The 20558-nt window shown below is 35.7% G+C and overlaps 1 protein-coding gene across 7 annotated transcripts in view; it reads right to left on the reverse strand.

The window, feature by feature from the left end:
* Positions 1-4017: 4017 nt before the first annotated feature.
* Positions 4018-20558, reverse strand: part of ELMOD2 (ELMO domain containing 2) — a 31669-nt gene continuing 15128 nt past the window's right edge. For all 7 annotated transcript variants that reach the window (XM_007091784.3, XM_042983862.1, XM_042983859.1 and 4 more), the window contains 4 exons: positions 19367-19500; positions 16084-16152; positions 14459-14592; positions 4018-7648 (listed from right to left, as the gene is read on the reverse strand). In XM_007091784.3, the coding sequence (XP_007091846.1) occupies positions 7503-7648; positions 14459-14592; positions 16084-16152; positions 19367-19500 (483 nt within the window). In that variant the 3' untranslated portion in view covers positions 4018-7502. The remainder of the gene's footprint in view (positions 7649-14458; positions 14593-16083; positions 16153-19366; positions 19501-20558) is intronic.

Genomic DNA, 20558 nt, shown 5'->3' on the forward strand with positions numbered 1-20558 from the left:
CCTACGATTGGATATGAAGAACTTTAATATGTTTTAATTATAATTCAGGTTGCCAGAAGAGGCAAATGGAGCGGTGCATTTTAGGTTTATAAATATTTAATGTTTCCTTTTAACTTATTAACCCAGTTGTAAGTTAATATATTCAATAAAGGACTGTTAATACCTTTAAAGGTTTGCCGTTTTGGACCTATATCTGAATCTAAGACTTGCAGTTCACCTAGACGACAAAGTGGTCCAGTAACAAGTGAAGGTCTTTAGAACCAATAGGCAGAAACTTACTTTAAATGTAATTATTAGTTTTTTTTTTAATTTTTAGAATCTATATTTTACAGCACTTTTAACAACTTCTAATCTAAGTCACTATAATCATTTGGGCCTATTGTTATTAGAATTGTGGTGTCGGGGCACCTGGGTGGCTCAGTCAGTTGAGCGTCTGACTTTGGCTCAAGTCATGACCTCATGGTTTGTGAGTTCAAGCCCCATGTCAGGCTCTGTGCTGACAGCTCAGAGCCTGGAGCCTGCTTCAGATTCTGTGTCTCCCTTTCTTTCTGCTCCACCCTCCCCTTCTCTCTCTCTCTCTCTCTCTGAAAAATAAATAAACATTAAAAAAAATTTTAGAATCATGGTATCTATCCCAGAGTTACAGCATTTTTGAGCCAGAAGGTACCTTTGGTTAGATACAGGAACAGTCTTAGATTTCTACTGGGATAAAAATGAATCTTCATGGCATCTTTCCAGCAAAGCTAAATTCATTATTAACACCTGCAGTAACCTTTTTTTCATGCCTACAAACTGAGTGCAGAAGAGACAGGGAAAGAATAAACAAGAGATTTACAAAGTATAAGACATGGCCCAAGCTTGTTTTCAACCCCAAACAAGGAATGACACAAGGTCCAGGAAGCCCACAGGCTGTCAGGCAGCATTCTATTTGTTTTTATCGGCTCCATGTTATATCTACTGTTGTCTTTTTCCCCTTGACTTTATGAGGTTTTTCCCTGGTGCTTATTTCCCCTGTTGTTACCTGCAAAAGTGTCTTGTAGCAAATGTCTTCAATATCCCTCACCCGTCACCTTGCTCTCACCACTTTAGCACACACGGGCCTGACTTCCTATTGTCATGTCAGCACCTCTACAGGGTCTTCTGGCCATCAGAACCATCTTTGCACACCTGTGCAAGGCATGCTAGAAGTGCAGGGAAAATAACACACCCCTGGGAGGGCCCTTGCCCAATAACTGATGGGAGTTGGTGTATAAATACTTCAGTCCCCTTATCCTCAGATGGAGTCACCCCTCACCCTCATCCAAGGGCTCAGAATCCAGTTACACACAGTGTTATTTTACTTAATACAAAATACCCTTAATAGGAGGACTTCAGTTCCCTCCCTCAGTTCCCCACTCCCTTACCAGCACTTCCTGGGATCACCTCCCAAATGAATGACACTTCTTTATCTCTAGGTCTGATTCTGGGGGAATCCAAATGATGAAACATCACCACCTTACAGCTGCATATTTCTGTCAAGGATTAGGAAGAAAACATAAAACTTCGTTTCTTTGCTGAAATCTTGCTCAGGCAATAGGCAGTAGTAACAAGATGCTCCCCTTTGACCAAACTGTAATCAGGCTCCTCTGAGCCGTGTTTTCCCAAGAAGTGCCATTGTTAGGCATGTCTTCAAAGCTCAGTTTTAGCAAAAAATCAGGCTGAATAGGTTTAGCCAGAATCCCTCACCCTTGATAAATGATCACCCTTGATAGTTGATCAAATTCCTCCTCTACCATTGATAGCTGATCAATTCTCTTGGATTTTCTATGTACATATATCACTTATGAATAGTCACTTTTCTTTCTTTCCATCCACTTGTCTTACTGCACCAGGTGGGACTTCTATCACAACTTTGAACAGATGTACTGTGACGATTTGGATTACTCGTCAAATGTTCACTCCTTACCCCTTCCTAATAGAGTATATTTCACTGTTTCATTGATGTTGGACTTGTCCATGTGGCCTGCTAGATGACCAAGCGAACATTGGTGGACATGATGTTAGCAAAGGCCTGAAATACCTTTGAGCCACTGGGCTTGTTTCTGTGCTTCTGCTGCACCGTATAAAGAGCATACCTCAGGTAGCCCACTGGTCCCAGACGCACAAGTCACATGGAGCTGACAAGAAGCAAACCCACGACCTATATTTAAGGCCAGCTGAATCCAGCTGGGATTAGCAAAGCTGCCTGGTTGGCCTACCCATGTGTGAGGAGGAAATGCTTTTTTGTATGCCCCTAAGATTTTTGTATGATTGGTTGTTATGCATTGTTCCTGTGGCAAAAGCTGACTGATACAAGTGGTGACACCCTTTCTTATTTCTGATCCAGACATTTTACCGTTAAATATATTTGCTAGGGTTTATTTTATAAAGACACATTTTGTAAAATTAAGGTAACCCCTATTTCTCATTTGCTATGTTTTTAACATGAATGGATGTCGAGTTTTTATCAAATGCTTTTCCTGTGACTTTTAAGATCATCATGTGATTTTCAAATATTAATGTGGTAAATTTCATTAATTTTATTCTGAGAATTAACCCAACTGAGCTATAATTGATCACACATTAAAACAGCATATCTATATGCAGTTCATTATTTATTATGTAATATATGAAATTCAATATATTTCTGGATTTCAGTGTGCTTCTATTTTATTTAGGATTACTGCATCCAAAGTGACATTAGCATATAATTATTCTTTTTTGTTCTGTCCTGGTTGGGTTGAGTCATCAAGATTATGATAGTCTCATGAATTATAGGGTGTCCACCCTTCATTATTTAGAAAAGATTATGAAAATTGTTACCATTTTATTGTTAAATGTGTTAACTTACCAGTGCAAGCTACACAGAACTGTAGGTTTTTTAATGGAAAGGTTTTTAATTCCTGAATCCATTTAATAGTGCTAGGACTTTTTGATTCCCTATTTCTTTTTGTACAGTTTTGTTTTGGTAAGTTATATTTTTCTAGAAATGTTTATATCCCATCTCAATTTTCAAATTTTTGAGGTTATCCTCAATACATTTTCTTTCCAGTATTTGCAGGATCTGTAGTGATGTTTCACACTCAATTCTTGGTATCATTATTTTTCTTCCTTATTCTTTAAAATTTTTAAAAATTTTTACTTCAGAGAGAGAGTAAGTATGAACAGGTGGCAGGGAGAGAGAGAAAGAGAGAGAATCCCAAGCAGGCTACATGCTCAGCACAGAGCCCGACATCGGGGTCCATCCCACGACCCTGGGATCACAACCTGAGCCGAATTTATGAGTTGGATGCTTAACTGACCTGAGTCAGCCGGGCGCCCCCCTTACTCTTTATTTATCTCACCAAGGTTAATCAGTATTATTAGTCTTTCCAGGCAACAAATTTTTACTTTTGTTGATTCTATTGTATGCATTTCTATTCCATGCATCTAAGCTCTGACCTTTAATATCTCCTTCTTTATTTTCTTTACATTTATTTTGATCTTCGCCAAACTCCTTGAGATGACTGCTTGGTCTTTAATTTTCAGCCACTTTTTTCTAATACATACATTTTAAAGCTATAATTAGTATTAGCTTTAATAAAGTTCATTTGCTGAATCCAACCAGTTCCATATGTAGTATTTTTATTTAGTTCAAAATGATACACACACAGAGGAATGCTCTGCAGCTGTAAATAAATAGAATAAGGAAGCTATGTATTAATATAAAAATGTATCTAAGATACACTGTAAAGTTAAGAAAAGCACACTGCAGTGCAGTATGAATTATTCCTATCCTTTGTAAGAATGGGGGGTGGGAGTGGTAGCTTCTTTTCTTTTTTTCCAGCTCTTTTCTGGTCTCATAACCAATTGTTGTTACCCAGTAACATCTTAAATAGGTAATTAGTGGATGAGTTAGTCACAAAAATAAAAATTTTCTGTGTATTCTGATTTACCCTATAGGAACATGATTAAAGGGTTAAATAAGGAAGTCACTGTTTCATGAACATAAATGGCTTAAGTAAGGGATGGGGAGGATAGGAAGAGACCGAAGGATTAGCAGAGCGGCTTGTAACAATTTTGACACACTTTTTTATTTGTTCACAACATTCTGAACAAAATGACATCACATTTAAACTATTGCTTTTACATATGAAGTTAATTGTTTTATCCAAAGTAGACAAAAATCGATTTCTTTAAGTTGACAACCAGCACTTTTTCCCCCAGGGAAAGCCACTGCTTATTTTTTTAATACATTAACAGAACCACAGAATTGCCCTATAATTAAAAAAAGAAAGAAAGAAAGAAGAAAGGATTGCCCTATAATAGTTAGGTCTTACCTGAACTACATTTAAACTTTTTCTTGTCAAAAGGTGAAGCCAGAAAAAAAGAACCAGCTCACTCATGATTTCTCTCAGATGTTTAACAAGTCCCTTCGTCTTTGTTAAAAATCTGCTTGCGCGGAGAGGTTCATAAATGTGAAAATGGAAAGGAAGCCTCCCCAGACTTGTTCAGAGAGAAGTTAGGTGGACCATTTATCCTGAGAAAATAGCTGCTGGCCCCTGATCATTAATTCTAAACATTATTGCCCTCCAAGCCAAACTTCTCTTCTGTGCCATGATAGTGTGTAATCTTTTCTGCTCTGGAAACGAGAATTCCACTTTCCACTCATGTAATGCTGCTCCTTTGAGCAAATCTTTGACCAAGTTCTATTTCGCTGAATGCAAAGGGGAGAAACAGTATTTAAACAATTATTAATACTGGAATAAAAATGAAGAGTACATATATTTTTCACATAGAAAAATACATACAAATCCAAGTAGCTGTTAAAGTAGAAAAAAAATCAGGATGGGCATTTTTTAAGAAAAAGATCCTGTTTTCTAAACTGGTGCCAGTAAGACACTGATTTTTATATCTAACTATATCACCATATTTATATACAAAGAGAGGCTGATCTAGGTTCACTGACATACTGATATCCCCTGATTCTCCCATTTCCCTAAAGATTGTCTTTCAGAACATACTTGAACTACGACCAGTATAATTCTATTTTTACACCATTCTTGTCACTGGCACGCTCTCTTTGATCTGGCATATACAAAAATTGATTTTAACATCGATTCACTTTTCTGATGCTAAAACAAACATAATTTTCCTGCTACTTCAATTCTATCACTACTTTGGTATTTTATTCATTATTACAGAAACAGGGAAGATCCTAAACATGGATTTTAAGACTACATAAAATTCTAACACACATATGCTGAAAGCAAGGAAAAATAGGACAGGAGACACAATTATATTTTTTCACGTATGTCACTATGTTACATTCTAATTTACAAGTGGGGACGCTTAGCTTGGCTTCCAGACTATCAAACTTTAGAATTTATCGGTATCTTTTAGACCAATTCACTACAGAGCTTCTGAAATGGTTATTGAGTATCGAAGCAAGAGCAGGACAGTATCTATATTGTACAAACAGTGATGGATTTAAAGAACATATTACTGACCAAACTTTCAAATGACATTTTCAAAACATTACAAAGTGTTTTTCCTCCATAGAAGGCGAAAAACTTGATTACTTTAAAAAGTTTTCCCTTTCATACATACTTGTGTCATTCTTTATTAAGCATACTGACAAAGGTTTAAATCAGTTCAAGACCTCAGCTGTTGAAAGATTAAAATATAAAGGTAAGAATTTTCAGCATAAACATTAAAAGACTAACAGAATTGCTTTCCATGTAATAGTAAACACTATAAAATGAGCTTTAATGGTTAGCACCTGATCCTTACCAGGATTTTGCTACATCTCCTAGAACTGCAGAGCTAGAAACTAATGCACTGAAAGCATAAAGAAAAAATTGAGATAATCCCAGGGTTTAGAAGTCTCCTACAAGAAACCAATTTTAAATGCCTGTGATATGGAGACACTAAACCACCACAATCAATAATAAAGTGAACCCAATTTTTACGTGTTTTATCCTGTTGAGAAAGTAATAGTTTTGATGCTGCGCTTTCAATGTGTGTGCTATACGACACTGCATCTGTTACTTTCCGCTCAGATGTTTTTTACCTCTCTTTGACAAGTTTGCAGAAAGAGGTCTGTCAAGAGACATGAACGAACACTGAAAGTCTTGGGTCTTGCTACCACATGAGTCAGTCCTTAAGCACTTGATATACACATTTAAAGACGGGCTAACTCTCATCATATTTAAAATATGTCTTTAATAGGCCGGTTTCTGTAGGATTTAAGAACTTAGTGATCAGACAAACCTATCTTCAAACTCTTTTAGTTTTGCTAGGAGTACAAATGTCTAAAACACACAAGGAAGAAATCATTCCCATGAGAAGCTCATCACTATATAATCCTTGACAGCACTTGATGCCCTCCTGAGATTTTAGGAGAATAAAGCTATACGAAATGCACAGTCATCATCCTCAGGCTACTTTTGAATCCCACAGACCACTAACTCAAAGAATACCCATAAAGTCCATATACCATTATCCAGAAACACCATGGAGGCAAAGCAAAAAGAAGCAACAGTTAATCGTAAATAAAATAAACCAATGATGTTTCACCAGTATTTTTGAAAAGCTTTAAGTCTTCCTTTTGTATAAGTTCAAAGACAGTTTTATTGAAATAGCCACTGTCCTTTGAATACAGTCGAGATTTTCTTAGCCAATACATCTCTTTTCATAAACACTCACAGGCAGAGAAGCCTCATAAAAGGCCTTCACACCAAGCATTATTATTCTTTTCTATAACTGACTGAAAAGCAAATAACTGAAGATGAGAAAATGCTTTTAAGCTTTAAAATACCACTGTGATATTTTAAAGTGTGGTATTTAGAAACAAAAAAGCTAGTCACCAATACCGTCATTCTCTCATTATCCATTATGCTAAATAATCAGGGAAACCAAAAAGGAAGAGGCCATGATTCTTTATCCTGTCTGACATATCAATGCTTTTTGCTACTAATGAAGCAACATTAGGGCATGTGATTGAGATGCAAACAAAGAAAACCATGAAGAACTACTCTTCCTGTTAATTAACCTAGGAAGAAAACATGACAAAGAAAAAGAACAATCATCTCCAAACTAAAACACAAAAAAATCTTAAAAGAGCTTTGAAAGGTTACGATACTGACTTGATAGTACAACACATAAAAATGAAAACTGATTCTGACACATTTTAATCAACCAATTAAATACAAATACCTGATTTGTACTTTTACACTAAATGGGCTAAGTCCCAAGTTCCAAACTGTAGTTCACAGGACTCTACAGAAGGGATCTTTGGAAGGATAAGGTACCTTTGGAAAGCAGTGTATAAACAACTGTAAACATACACTGATTGTCCACTAGCTTTCTTAAATAGAATTTCTGAAATCTTTTTGTAGGAAATTATATATAAGGAGTGTAATTGATCAGATACTTTCTATTACAACATATAAATTCTGTTGTGTGTGCAAAATGTGGTAGAAATAGAAGATACTACGGATGATTCATATTTTTAAAGTAAGTGATACATTACAATCCAGTAAGAGTCCTTTAATCTTTTCATGAAACTTCTCTCTATACATGTTGAAATACATAATGCTTTCTGGCTTTTCTTCAAACCAAAACTTGTCAAATTCATAGACAAGGTAACCTGTGGTTAAAGAAAAACAAAACATAAATATAGTCTCAGTAGGGAAATCACAACCAAACCACCTCATTTTAAAGTACAGGACCATCCTTTAAATTATATATTAAAATACAATAATCAGAAATCATATTAAACTACTAGAAACCTGAAAAACCTTATAAGAAATATTTTTGTTCAAAATAAGCAGGAATTTCAATAAAATATTTAGTATATTTACTGTTTGTCTCAAGTATCAATAAAATCCCTCAAATGTAAGAGATACAGTACTGTCAAAAGATGCCTTGGGAATAGGAAAAAAAGTTATTCCCAGAGACCCCTGAAACACAAATATGAAAGTAATGAGAAAATGTGGCACCTGGGTGGCTCAGTTGGTTAAGCGTCCAACTCCTGATTTCAGCTCAGGTCATGATCTCACGGTTCGTGAGTTTGAACCCTTCGTTGGGCTCTGCATTGACAGTGCAGAGCCTGCTTGGGATTCCCCCCCCCCCCTTTTTCTCTCTCTCTCTCCACCCCCCTCAAGTAAACAAAAAATCTGAAATAACAAGAAGACATTAGACAAGGATAAAGTACACAAAAGCCGTTTTCTATTGATTTATAAATCTAATAATTATTTCTACTTTCTTCAATGAAATATCAACATCTTCTCTTTTTAAAAAGAATACACAGTGCTTGCTTCGGCAGCATATACACTAAAAAAAAAGTATACACAAACTCTAAATAGTAGGCTTAATGTTTTTGTTTTTCAATATCCTCATGACAGTAGCCAAGTTAACCCTCAAAGTATTAACAGTACATAATAAAAATAAAAACGTAAATAGATACATTTACAAGCAAAAAATGTGAATTTAAAATCACTCTTAAACCATATTTGGATTCAACCAAATGTATGTATTTATTTAACAAATGCTACTATAGTCGTGCTCACCACTTGCTCATGTGTGTATTTACTCTCCCAGCAAGCCTATGATGTGGTATTGTTATTCCCATTTTACCGATGAAGAAATGGGGGACACAGAGAGTTTTTACTTTTTTTTTTTTTTTTTTTTTTTTTTTTAGTAATCTCTATGCCCAACATGGGACTAGAACTCATGATGCTGAGATCAAGAATCGCATGCTCTAGTGACTGAACCAGCCAGGTGCCCTGAGAGCTTAAGTAACTTGCCCAAATCATATAGTTCGAAAGTGGTCTCTATTATGATATAAATTAGACTTTGTATCCACCAGAATCTCATTTCCTCTTCTGAGAGGATTTTTAATAAGAGATAGAAGTGACTTATTTCAGATAAATGGAGGAGGGGAGGGAAAGACAGTGACTACATAAAAGTGTGACTAGATTATCATAATCACTTAATATGAAAAAAAGTAAATTCCATTTTAGAAATTAGTCATAAAGCAAATACTAACAGTTAAGAACCATGACATTTCAACATTGAAATATCACTTCATAAGAAGGCCAATTTAAAAAAGATTTCAAAGTAATCTCTTGATATGATAAAACAGATTTTTGTTAACTAGGATATACGAGAACAGCAAAGAATAAGGCCTCTTTGAGCAGAGGGCTTTTCATTTCCAAAAGCCAAACTGAGAATGGTAATCTTGTACTTATTTTTAAGTGGTATTGTTTTTAATCTTTATTTCATTCAAAATTTACTTTGTGCATACATTAGAATAGTACATCTATAGAAATTATACATTCATATATAAATTGAACCTTTGCTCCCCCCCATGCCTACTCCCAATATATTGATAGGGACGTACAATAAAAAATTTGGAGATTAATATGTTGGGTAGTATGAAAACTAAGACATCTATGCAAACTTGATATTTTTGGTTTATTATTTTTGGCAATTATATCTCATCTATTTACCATTCTTGTAAGTCCTTTAAATTGCTTTTCATTACTGCCTAAGCAAATGAGTATTTAGGTTTCGAACAAACTGCGCAAGTATAAGGTACTAGCAATTTCTTGCTTCAGAACTGAGTTGTTGGTTTATAATGTAAACTGGTCTCAGAGAAAGACCAGCCTGAGACTATAATGGCTAAATTGATTTAATGAGACATCAGGAAACTGCAGGAGATTAGAACAAAATTACAGAGGGCTGACAGGGCCTTGCAAGACTCCGAAAGCCTTGCAGAAAAGGATGGAAAAGAGTTGTATCCACAAAGCACATCTATTGCTGTTTTGCCTCTAGGAGGTTTCAAACACTAGACTCAACAGAAACACCATACAAAATTTCTAACCTCAAAATTCCCCGTATGCTTTTACTGTCCCTGACCAAAGCCACAGGGGCACTTAAGGTTTTCCAAAAGGGGTTAAAAGAAGGTAACCATAGGAACAGGGATTAACTGTAAACTGGCATGAGGGATTTATTGGGATGATAAAAATGTTCTAAAAGTGGACTATGGTGTTAGTTGTATAACTCGGCAAATTTACCAAAACTCACTGAATTGTTCACTTGAAATGGGTGAATGTTATGGTATATAAATTATACCTCAATAAAGTTGTTATTGAGCCATAACTTTTCTGTTATACAAACTTGAGTTATTTTTTTTTGAATCACCAAACCACTCAGGTGACAATGGATATCTGCTTGCATTTTTGACATACAACACAAGGGTGACAATGGAGCTAAGAAACTGAATTGGCACTCACTTGTTTCCAGCCTTGTCTATAGAGAACAGTAACAACAACAAAAAAGCAGTAGGGATAACGAGGGGAATGGGAGATGGAGATATATCACAGGGAAATAATATATGTGAAAGCTAGTCTTTTTATAGTTCTTTATTCTACACAAAAACTTTGACCTTGGAATTGATTTGTGCAAATGAACTGGGCCCGGTCCCCCAACAAATAAGGTTTGAAATTATTTTCTAGTTAGAATATGCTCTTAAAAATAAAGAATATTTAAATACCTAAAAAAGAATATCTAAAAGAATATCTAAAAAGAATATCTAAAAATAAAGAATATAAGAATAAAACCTTAATTAAGACAAAAAACTTCAGGGGCACCTGGGTGACTCAGTTAAGTGTCGGCTCAGGTCATGATCTCACAGAGCTTGAGTGAGAGCCCCACATCGGGTCTCTGCTGTCAGCACAGAGGCCGCTTTGGATCTTCTGTTCCCCCTGTCTCTGCCAATCCCCTGCTCATTCTCTCTCAAAAAATAAGCATTTAGGGGCATCTGGGTGGATCAATAGACTGAGCATCCAACCTCGGCTCAGGTCATGATCTTGCAGTTCGTGAGTTTGAGCCCCGCGTCAGGCTCTCTGTGGTCAGCACAGAACACGCTTTGGATCCTCTGTCCCCGTCTCTCTCCCCCGCTCAATGTGTGCTCTCTCTCAAAAATAAATAAACATTAATAATAATAATAATAATAATAATAAATAAAGATTTTTTTTAAAAAGACATAAAACTTTACAGTAAAGGGTATAAAAATCAATTTGGGGGAGGAAACTCCAGTGTGTAAGATTAAGAGAGGTGTGTGTGTGTGTGTGTGTGTGTGTGTGTGTGTGTTTGCTTTAAATGTTCCAAGAAATTTGAGACATAAGCTTAATTGTTTCTAGGATGATGCACAGCTCTTATGAATCTAGAACTGATAAAAACAAGGCAACTGAGAAGGTCCTATAATGACTTTTGCACCTCAGATATTACCTTGATGCTCTTCCTAGACAGGAGCCAAATAAGATGTTGATGCTGAGGGCACTGAGATCAACAATATTCAAAGATGCTCATGTTACCCATAAATAGGGGAAAAAATACTGGGCAGAAGTCATTTTGCACTGCGTTCTTACCTACCACACTTTGTATTTACTTAAATATGGTAAAATGTTTAATTTGGGGGAGGGGAGAATTTTTTGATTGTTTCTTTTTATATTTGTTTTATGTTCAATTGGCATCTTTAAACAAGCATATATTTCATAGAGAAAACAAATTATCAGAGGCCGTCAGTGAAGTCCCAGGAGCCTAGACACTATGCTAAAAGTCAATGAGAGGTTTAGGGGAGTAAATCAAACAAGACTAATGGGGATAAATAGTTCCCTGGCAACAAGATGAAAGATAAGACCTGGAGAACAGGGAAAAGATGATGCAGATTTGGATAAAAATCTGTTCAAAATGCCCAACCCCTAAAAAAGGAGACTGGCTGAGCTTGACCCAAGGCAAGGAAGGGTCTCTTCCCAGCTCATAGGACGAACACACACACTTAGAGTCTGTACTAATGGATAGGTATGCTGGGGCTATACTGACCCGGTTTCACGATTTGTATCTGGGAGCAGCCAAGGCACAGAGACATCTCCAGTACAGTCAGGAAGGGCCAGGAGGGTGTATAAATAAAACTACAATGATAACTCTGCTATGGTAAAGGAAACCAGTGCCCTCAGGCAGATCATCGACAGGGGTCCTAGGGACCTGAAAAACCTGACCCTCCATCTGAAAACACATTGTATCAACTCCTACTTTGTGTGCCCATCCCCATGAGATCCTTTAACCTTTTCCATTGAAAAAAAAAAAACAAAACAAAAACCTAGACATCCAAATGCTGGAGGCTAAAGAGAGAGGTTGGGCTGAAGATGTACATTTTGGCATCACTAGTACATATATGGTATGTCAAACAGGGGACTAGATAAAACCACTTGCAGATAGAATGAAGGGCTGAAGACAGAAGGGGGTCTAGGACTGGGCTCTGAGGTGCTCCTACATTTAGTAAGGGAGTAGATGAAGGCTCAGCATAAAAAGTCTATGGATGAGTCAGTTGGGGCCAGAGAAAAGACAAAAGAATGTGCCATCAGAAAAGCCCAGGTAAGGTTGCAAGAAGAAAGGCATGGTGGTTTACGCCTGGTGCTGCTAAAAGTATCAAATAACACGAAGAAAAAAAAGGTGGCAAGTGGATCTGGCAACAAAAAAGGTTGTTCATGTATTTGAAAAAATCCGTTTTAGCAGTGTAGTAGGGAGAGAAACCAAACTGGAGTTAGAAAAAAGATTAGCAGTTAGGAAGTGAAAACAGCATTTATTTTAAAAGTTCAACAAGAAGGGGAGCAGATAAATGGGAGTGGTAACTGGAGGTGGATGCCGCACTAAGGGAATGTTTCGTTTTGGTTTGGAAAATGAAGGCTCCATAAACACAGAGATTTTGCCTCATTTCTGCCATATCCCCAGTGCCCAGAACAGCATCTGACACACAGCAAGTGAATGAATGAATGAATGGGAGATACCAAAGCAGGTCACTAGTTCTGATAAAAATATTCCAAAAGAGGAGAAGAGAAGAATAATAGAGAAAGAAATGGGTAGCCGAAGGAACAAAGTCTCTGATAAGACTTGAGAACGTCATGTCTAAACTGAGATTTGAAAGATGAGTAGCATCACCTAGAAAGAAAGGAGGCACCAGAACAGTGCTCCAGGCAGAGTGAAAGGTCCAGAGTCAAGAGAGAGCACGACACATTTGCTCAACTAAAAGAAGACCAGGGTGCCTAAATTTCAGACTGTGGGGAGTTGGTGTTTGGCAGAAGATGAACCTGGAGAAGTTACCAAGGTATGGATTATGAAAGGCCTTCTAATGGAACCTTTTAAAGAATTGTAGGCAGTGGAGCAAAACGATTAGATTTTCATTTTATTTATTTATTTATTTATTTATTTATTTATTTTATTTATTTTTTAATGTTTATTTATTTTTGAGACAGAGAGAGACAGAGCATGAACAGGGGAGGGTCAGAGAGAGAGGGAGACACAGAATCGGAAGCAGGCTCCAGGCTCCAAGCTGTCAGCACAGAGCCCGACGCGGGGCTCAAACTCACGGACCGTGAGATCATGACCTGAGCCGAAGTCAGACGCTTAACCGACTGAGCCACCCAGGCGCCCCTAGATTTTCATTTTAAATAGTCCTATCTTCAATGTGTAGAAGAACTGGAAGAAGGTCATCAGAGAAAGACTAGTGAAAAAGCTAAAACAGTAATCTAGTAACAAAAGCCTGATGTCATGCAGTTACAAGGGGGATGGGAAAAAGTAGATAAAGGCAAGAGAAATTTAGGAAGCGACACGCCGGGAGTAAGAGATCAAGTGAAGGCCGGGGAGGCTGTGTGAAGGAGAGACTTGGATGACACCTTCAACAATGGAGATGAAGAAGTTATGATTCGGCAATTTATTACCTAACTAGTTTCCTATATCCTGCCAGCATGCAAAAGGTGTTACAAAAAGATCAAGAAAAGTAGAATGGGAAACTATGCTAGGTTTAAATTCTTTGCCTCTGAGCAATAGCTTCACAAGATAAGTTCATTTGATTAAACCTTCAGTGTGCAAATACCATCACAATAAAAGTTAATGGAACAGTGGTAATAATGACAGCATTAGGAACAGTTATTAAGTACCACCAACCTAATACAAGAAAACCTGGCCTTGAAAAGGGGTGGGGGGGGGGGTGGGAATAGGAGGTGGGGAACGTTCCTTTAAATTTTCTTACAAGACTAACAAAATAATCTGTGAATGGTCTGTCCTTGACTCAGCAGCATTCACTAACCAGTATTCAAGACAGAAAATTCATTTTATAGTTGACTACAAAAATGGATGTCTACAGAAAAACTACATAAATCCTAAATTTGCATATATGTGAAAAAACTGCCTTGCTAAATTTTTTTATTCAGCAAATATAGAAACTGATGGTAAAATACTCTTGGGGACCCATCTACCATTATTTCCCTGTTTTTCAAAGACCCTAAATAAAAGCATAAGTTATATACTTAATAGAGATATTAAATTATATATCTTCCTAATGATTTAAAGATTTTCTTAGAAATATCTAGTTTTAAGTCATTTTAATACTCACAATAAAACTGATGAAAGTGTTCCATTGTCGGTATACCAGGAACAAAGTTGTAGAGATGAAACTTCAAAGCTTCACTCTTTAGCAAGCTATAAGCCATCTCAGTAAGGTTGATTCCAACTATTGCATAAGAATACCTATGTCAGAAACATTACCAGTTATAGCAGCTAGCCAAACAGCTTATAAAATAACTTTAAAATTATGCAAGAAATCAGTGAAAAGTTACTTTGATCCATTTCTAATACAGTATTGATTCTATAATAATCTCTACCTATTAAGAAAAATAAACCAGAATAGATAAAAGATTTCTGTTCTTTTAGAGGCTGTTGACTTTCTGGATATAATCTAAGAAAGTAAAAATGAAGCTTTGGATACAAAAATACTGACTCAAAGGGGCACATGCACCCTGATGTTTATAGCAGCTTTATAAACAAAGGCTAAATTATGGAAAGAGCCCAAGTGTCCACTGACTGATGAATGGATAAAGAAGATGTGGTGTGTATGTATGTACACACACACGCACGCACACACACATACACACACACACACACACACACACACACTATGGAATACTACTTAGCCATCAAAAAGAATGAAATCTTGCCATTTGCAACAATGTGGACAGAGCTAGAGTATATTATGCTAAATGAAACAAGTCAGTCAGGAAAAGAAAAATACCATATGATTACACTCATGTGGAATTTAAGAAACGAAACAGATGAACATAGGGTAAGGAAAGAGAGAGAGAAGAAAACCATAAGAGAGTCTTAACTATAGAGAACTGAGGGCTGATGGAGGGAGGTGAGTGGGGAATGGGCTAGGTGAGTGATGGGTATTAAGAAGGGCACTTGTGATGAGCACAGGATGTTGTATGTAAGTGATGAGTTACTAAATTCTACTCCTGAAACCAATATTACACTATGTTAACTAACTAGAATTTAAATAAAAATCTGAAAAAAAAATCCAATATATATGTTTGTGTGTGTGTATATACACGCATATGTGTGCGTGTATGTATATACACACACATATATGTAAAGCTATAAATGAATAAATAAATAAATATGAAGCTTTGGTCACACAAATACCAAAAACCAAAATCCTTAAAAAAATTAAAAAGAGTACTACATACACTCTCATTGACTTCTAAGGTAACCTGACATTTTCTCCATTATCAGAGTATTTATTTTTATAATGTAATATTTTAATAACGCTTTTTCAAAGACAGGTCTCATTGGAATATGAGAATAAAATAATAATGACAAAGCTAATAATAGGGCCTCATTTGCATTTCACTTCACAATTTTCAAAGCTATTTTTCATTTTCCTATTTCTGTTTCAAAGCTATTTCCTATTCCTATTTTCAAATCTATTCCTCAAGAAACCTTAAAGTTCCTTACCCCCATTTTATAGACAAACTATATCTTGTGACAAAAATATACTGAATACAAAACTGATTTATGATCCACTTAACTTTTAAAATACTGTATCATGCAATATCCTTTATAAAGTTCTTATTAAAAATAATCTCATTTTTTAAAATACCATGAAATACTTTCAAATCCAGATAATCTCATCAACACTTTAACATTCAAGAATTTATAGTTGCCTTGATCTATCCAGCTTACCCTAATTTTGGATGATTTGAACGGGAAAGAATCTGGTGAGCTTCACTGGTATAGTTTTCACTGAAATACCTTTAAGAAGTTTAGGAAAAATAATAAAATACATCATTCAAATTGAAGAGATCCAGGAGAAATTTAAAAAACTACTGTTAAGACGATAACACTGCCACAATCATCCCAATCTCCATCTCAAATCATTTCAGGGACTTGGAAATGCTTCTGAGTCAAAATTTAATTCTGAGCTATCAGGCCTATCCTGTTAGTACAGGGCAAGGCTTTAAAGTACTTAAGCAAACAAATGATTTAACAAGAGGCATTCTATCTATCTTTAAAACAGATCTAGAGTTCTTCTTGTTTGTTTGTTGTGATTTTAAATTTTCTATAAAATAGTCCATGTGTGCTTGTTGGGACATCATCCTTTCACCTTGGCTTATTTCTTCTATTGCAGCTTAGGTCAGTATTGTGTAATGGTGTTTTCCGTGCAAAGAGAAGAAGGTCAATAGCCTTTCTTCTGCACTAAAAATATCCTCCTTGGTCAGTGGTATAACTAAAATGCTGGCCATAAAACAGAAGTATTAGCAGGTACCACAGAGAAATATATAAAGCTATCTGTTTGCAGGCTCATACATCCTGTTGGCTTATAGTAATGAACTTCTTTGAGTTCTTAAAGCTAGGCACTAGTCTTCTGTTCAACCTTCTGGATCACCTCATGACGCACTGGTACTCCTACACATATACATGTATACTTATATGGGGATAAGAAGTAGAATAAAAAGTGGATTTCCATGGCTCATTTAAATTTTAGAGGGCATAATCATTGAGATTTTCATAAAGTACAGAAATTTCTAACCAAATTTTCCTTCTATAGATTAATAATATAGATTTCCATTTTTCTTTACTGGCTCTAACATTCAACCCATTAAAAAACAAGAGTTGTTAACTCAGAAGTCTGTGAATGAAGGATCATTCATGAATGAAGGCGTACCCATGAACCACCTTAAATTATGCATAATTTTCCTGAGTATACATTTTCTGGGGAGAGAATATACAAAACTTTCATCAGATTCTCAAAGGGATCTATAATTCCCCAAAAAGGAAAAGTTCGGTTTTAGTGCAATGCTTTCCTTACATACTCTCATTTTTCTTCTTTATCCCTAGGTTGGCTCTAAGGATGCCTTTACTAAACTATTTATATTTCATTTTCATACATGATACTAATATAATTCAGTATTACATTATTATTTCAATAATCAAGTTACTCTTAAAATACTCAATCTGTAACACAGAACAGTATTTAATTTCCTTGATGAACTTATAGTCAACCCCTTTCTTAACAGCATCTAAGAAAAAGGAACATCTGTGCAATAAGGAAAACTATTCCTTACAATAATCTGCACTGAATTCCCTCCCTCCTTCCTATCCTCCTTCCCTCTCACCTGCTTGCCTGCCCGCCTTCCATCCTTCTCCTTCCTTCCTAACTTTTCTCTGTTCCTACATACAGTTTTGGCTTTAATTTGTACGTTCTTCTAGTCACCTGCTTCTATTTGCTCCTCTATTCAGATTTCTTCTTGAATTCTTCAGTCTCTCTTGAATTCATTTTCTGTACAGTATCCTTTCTTCTTCTACACCTGCCTCAACATTCATTCAACCTAAGTCATTATTATCAAACTACCAGCTATATTTCAAAGCAACAAAATATCTCAAGAGATTAGATAATGAAGGCAGAGAAAGATAAATAAATTACATGTGGATATTTGAACAGCTCGCCTGCTTGTTGACTGTATTGCTACTTTGACCCCGAAGACTCATAGCTCCATACACAGAACAACAAATGTAACTGTAGAGGAATCAGCTCTGATTTTTTCTGTTTTCAACCATCTCTAGTACATCATTGGCAATCAAATAACTATTAACATATGTGCGTCTTGGTCATTTTTCAAATTAGTAATATTAGCTCCACATACAAGTGTCTGTAAATCATTTAAAGGTCTATTGGAATCCCTTGCTACAGTCTTGAATCAAATCCTACCAACTTATTTCAATGTTAAGTTAAATTAAGTGCCCCCCTGGCAAATGCTGAAAAATCTCGATTTCTTAGGAAAAGAGCAAGAAGCAATGTTACTCATAAAAAGAAAAGAAACATCAGAATAGTGTTCAGCTAACTGAGGTTCAAGTATCTGTGTAATTTACAAGTACCAAGAAAAAAGATGGTTTTTAAAGGTTAAGAACAAAGAATCCATGTGTTCTGAAAAACAATGAATTTTAAAATATTTTATAATTCTTCCAAGTGGAAACAAACTGCATTTATTCTACTTCAATTCCAACTGGAAGTTTGTTTATCGAAGTAGAAAACTGGCAATCTCACTTTTTGTAATTATTATTTTTATATTATGTTACATCTTTGGCAGTTGTACTTACAGGGAATCTTTACACTTATAAAATTTAGATATTACAGAAAATTAAATACTTTTGTAACTGGAAAAAAAACTGGAGATATCAAAACCCTCCTGTGTCTGTTTTCCCCAAAAATAGCTTTATCCATACAAATCTAGTCATTTTTTCTCAATATTAACAATCGAGCACAGTTTTAGGAATAATTTTTTCACAGTAACAACCATCCAAACTTTGCTACTGGTTACATTTCCCATTCTAGGCACTTTATAGTCTATAAATCACAATTCGAGGAGAGACCCAAACACTAGAATCTTTTAATTTGCATATCCACATCCATATTAATCTCTCAGTTTATTTTCTAGAATAGTTTTGCCATCAATTCTGACTTTAATCACATATTTTGGAATTTCATGTATGTGCCCAAGTGTAAGTATTAAAGGAGGAAAAAACAAAAAGAGAGAGTTCATATAGGCTCTGAAAAGTCAGGGCTTTGGATCACTTGTTACAGATGGTGAAGAGTAAGTGTGAAGACACTTTATTTGTATCTTATCGAGTTGTATTTCCCCAAATGGAATTAGAGAATCAAGAGAGAAGAGGCAAGAAGATAAAAAGAGTAAGAAAAGAGTGTATATAATTACTTAAGAGGTATCAGAAAGGAGGCCAGGGAGAGAAAGGAAGAAGAAAGATATTAGTCAGCAAAGAAATCATACACACAGAAAATCTTTCCCATGTTTTCATATTGTTGCCAGCACATCAGTAAATACTTCTAGCAGTGTAGCTATTCAAATTCAGAGAAAGTGTGAAACAACTAGATCAATTATTAGAGTTTAATAATATTGGAGGTTCCATGTAATTTCACTTAAAGAAGAAAAAAAAGTTTATTTTCACTTACACGAGATTGATTAATCCAAGTATGCCCATGCCTCTGAAGTCTGTTTTGGGATCATCACCCTGGAAACCAATGTCGGCCCACTGCTTGGAGATTCTAGCCTTCAACTTTTTCGTGGGCATTAGAAGATTCCAAAGCTGTACAAACATGCTTCCATATTACAAATAATAGTGATGTTCTTAATTTACCAAGACATTTTTCTTCTCATAGCTAATATAAGTCAAATGCTTTCAATGTTAAATAGCTTTTGTAGACAAATTATAGGTTCAACAAAAACTATACTTAAGAGAACATTACAATTATCCTAAAAAATGCAGCGTACTTACCCTAACTTAAAAGACTGATATAAAGAACAGTAGACTTTGAAAAAGTGTCAAGTATACAGATATCTAAAACAGTGAAGTATCCTTATTTACTAAGTAATACATATATACCAGCATTGGTAAACTGCCTCCTTAAGAAAAACACTGTTAGGTACTTGGTCCTTGCCTCAAACACTAAATACTTAAGTAGGCTCCACTCTAATGGTGAGTGATTAGTCCCTAATCAGAAGGGAGACAGGGAGGGAATCATGAAGAAGTAAGACTGCTAGTATTTCAATCCATATGATCATTATTTTATAAATTTTCATAATTTTAAAAGAAAAATATAATATGGCTTGGTTTCAAGTAAATATGTTCCTTAAGACTGAGGATTTAAGAACAGAAATCAAATATTAGCAACAAACTAACCAAAGCAAAATAAAGTTGAAAAAATTTAATCCTTTTCTAAATTCAATACCACAAAAGTCATCAAAGAAAACAGACTTATAAAAATTATTAAAAAGTTTGTGAATATTTGCAGAACAGAAATACCTGCATTTTTTTTCCATTTCACTACAATTTCAGGCATTGTTGAGTAAAGGACTCCTAATGAAAGGAGTATCCTGTCACCTAAAATAAAATGTGAAGACTTGTGACTTTAAGACAGGGTCAAGACTCTGGCCCCGAAGTGAATCCAGGCATTACATTAGATTTTACCTGGTCTCTTCTCTTTTTACTAACATATTGGCATCTCTCCATGAGTTTGGCAAGGGGTTTGATGATGGGTGGCTCAGTTGGTTAAGTGTCCAACTCTTGGTTTCGGCTCAGGTCATGGTCTCCCATTTCGTGAGTTTGAGCCCCACATCAGGCTCTGTGCTGACAGTGCAGAGCCT

The sequence above is a fragment of the Panthera tigris genome, chromosome B1, assembly GCF_018350195.1.
Source record: "Panthera tigris isolate Pti1 chromosome B1, P.tigris_Pti1_mat1.1, whole genome shotgun sequence".
Lineage (NCBI taxonomy): Eukaryota > Metazoa > Chordata > Mammalia > Carnivora > Felidae > Panthera > Panthera tigris.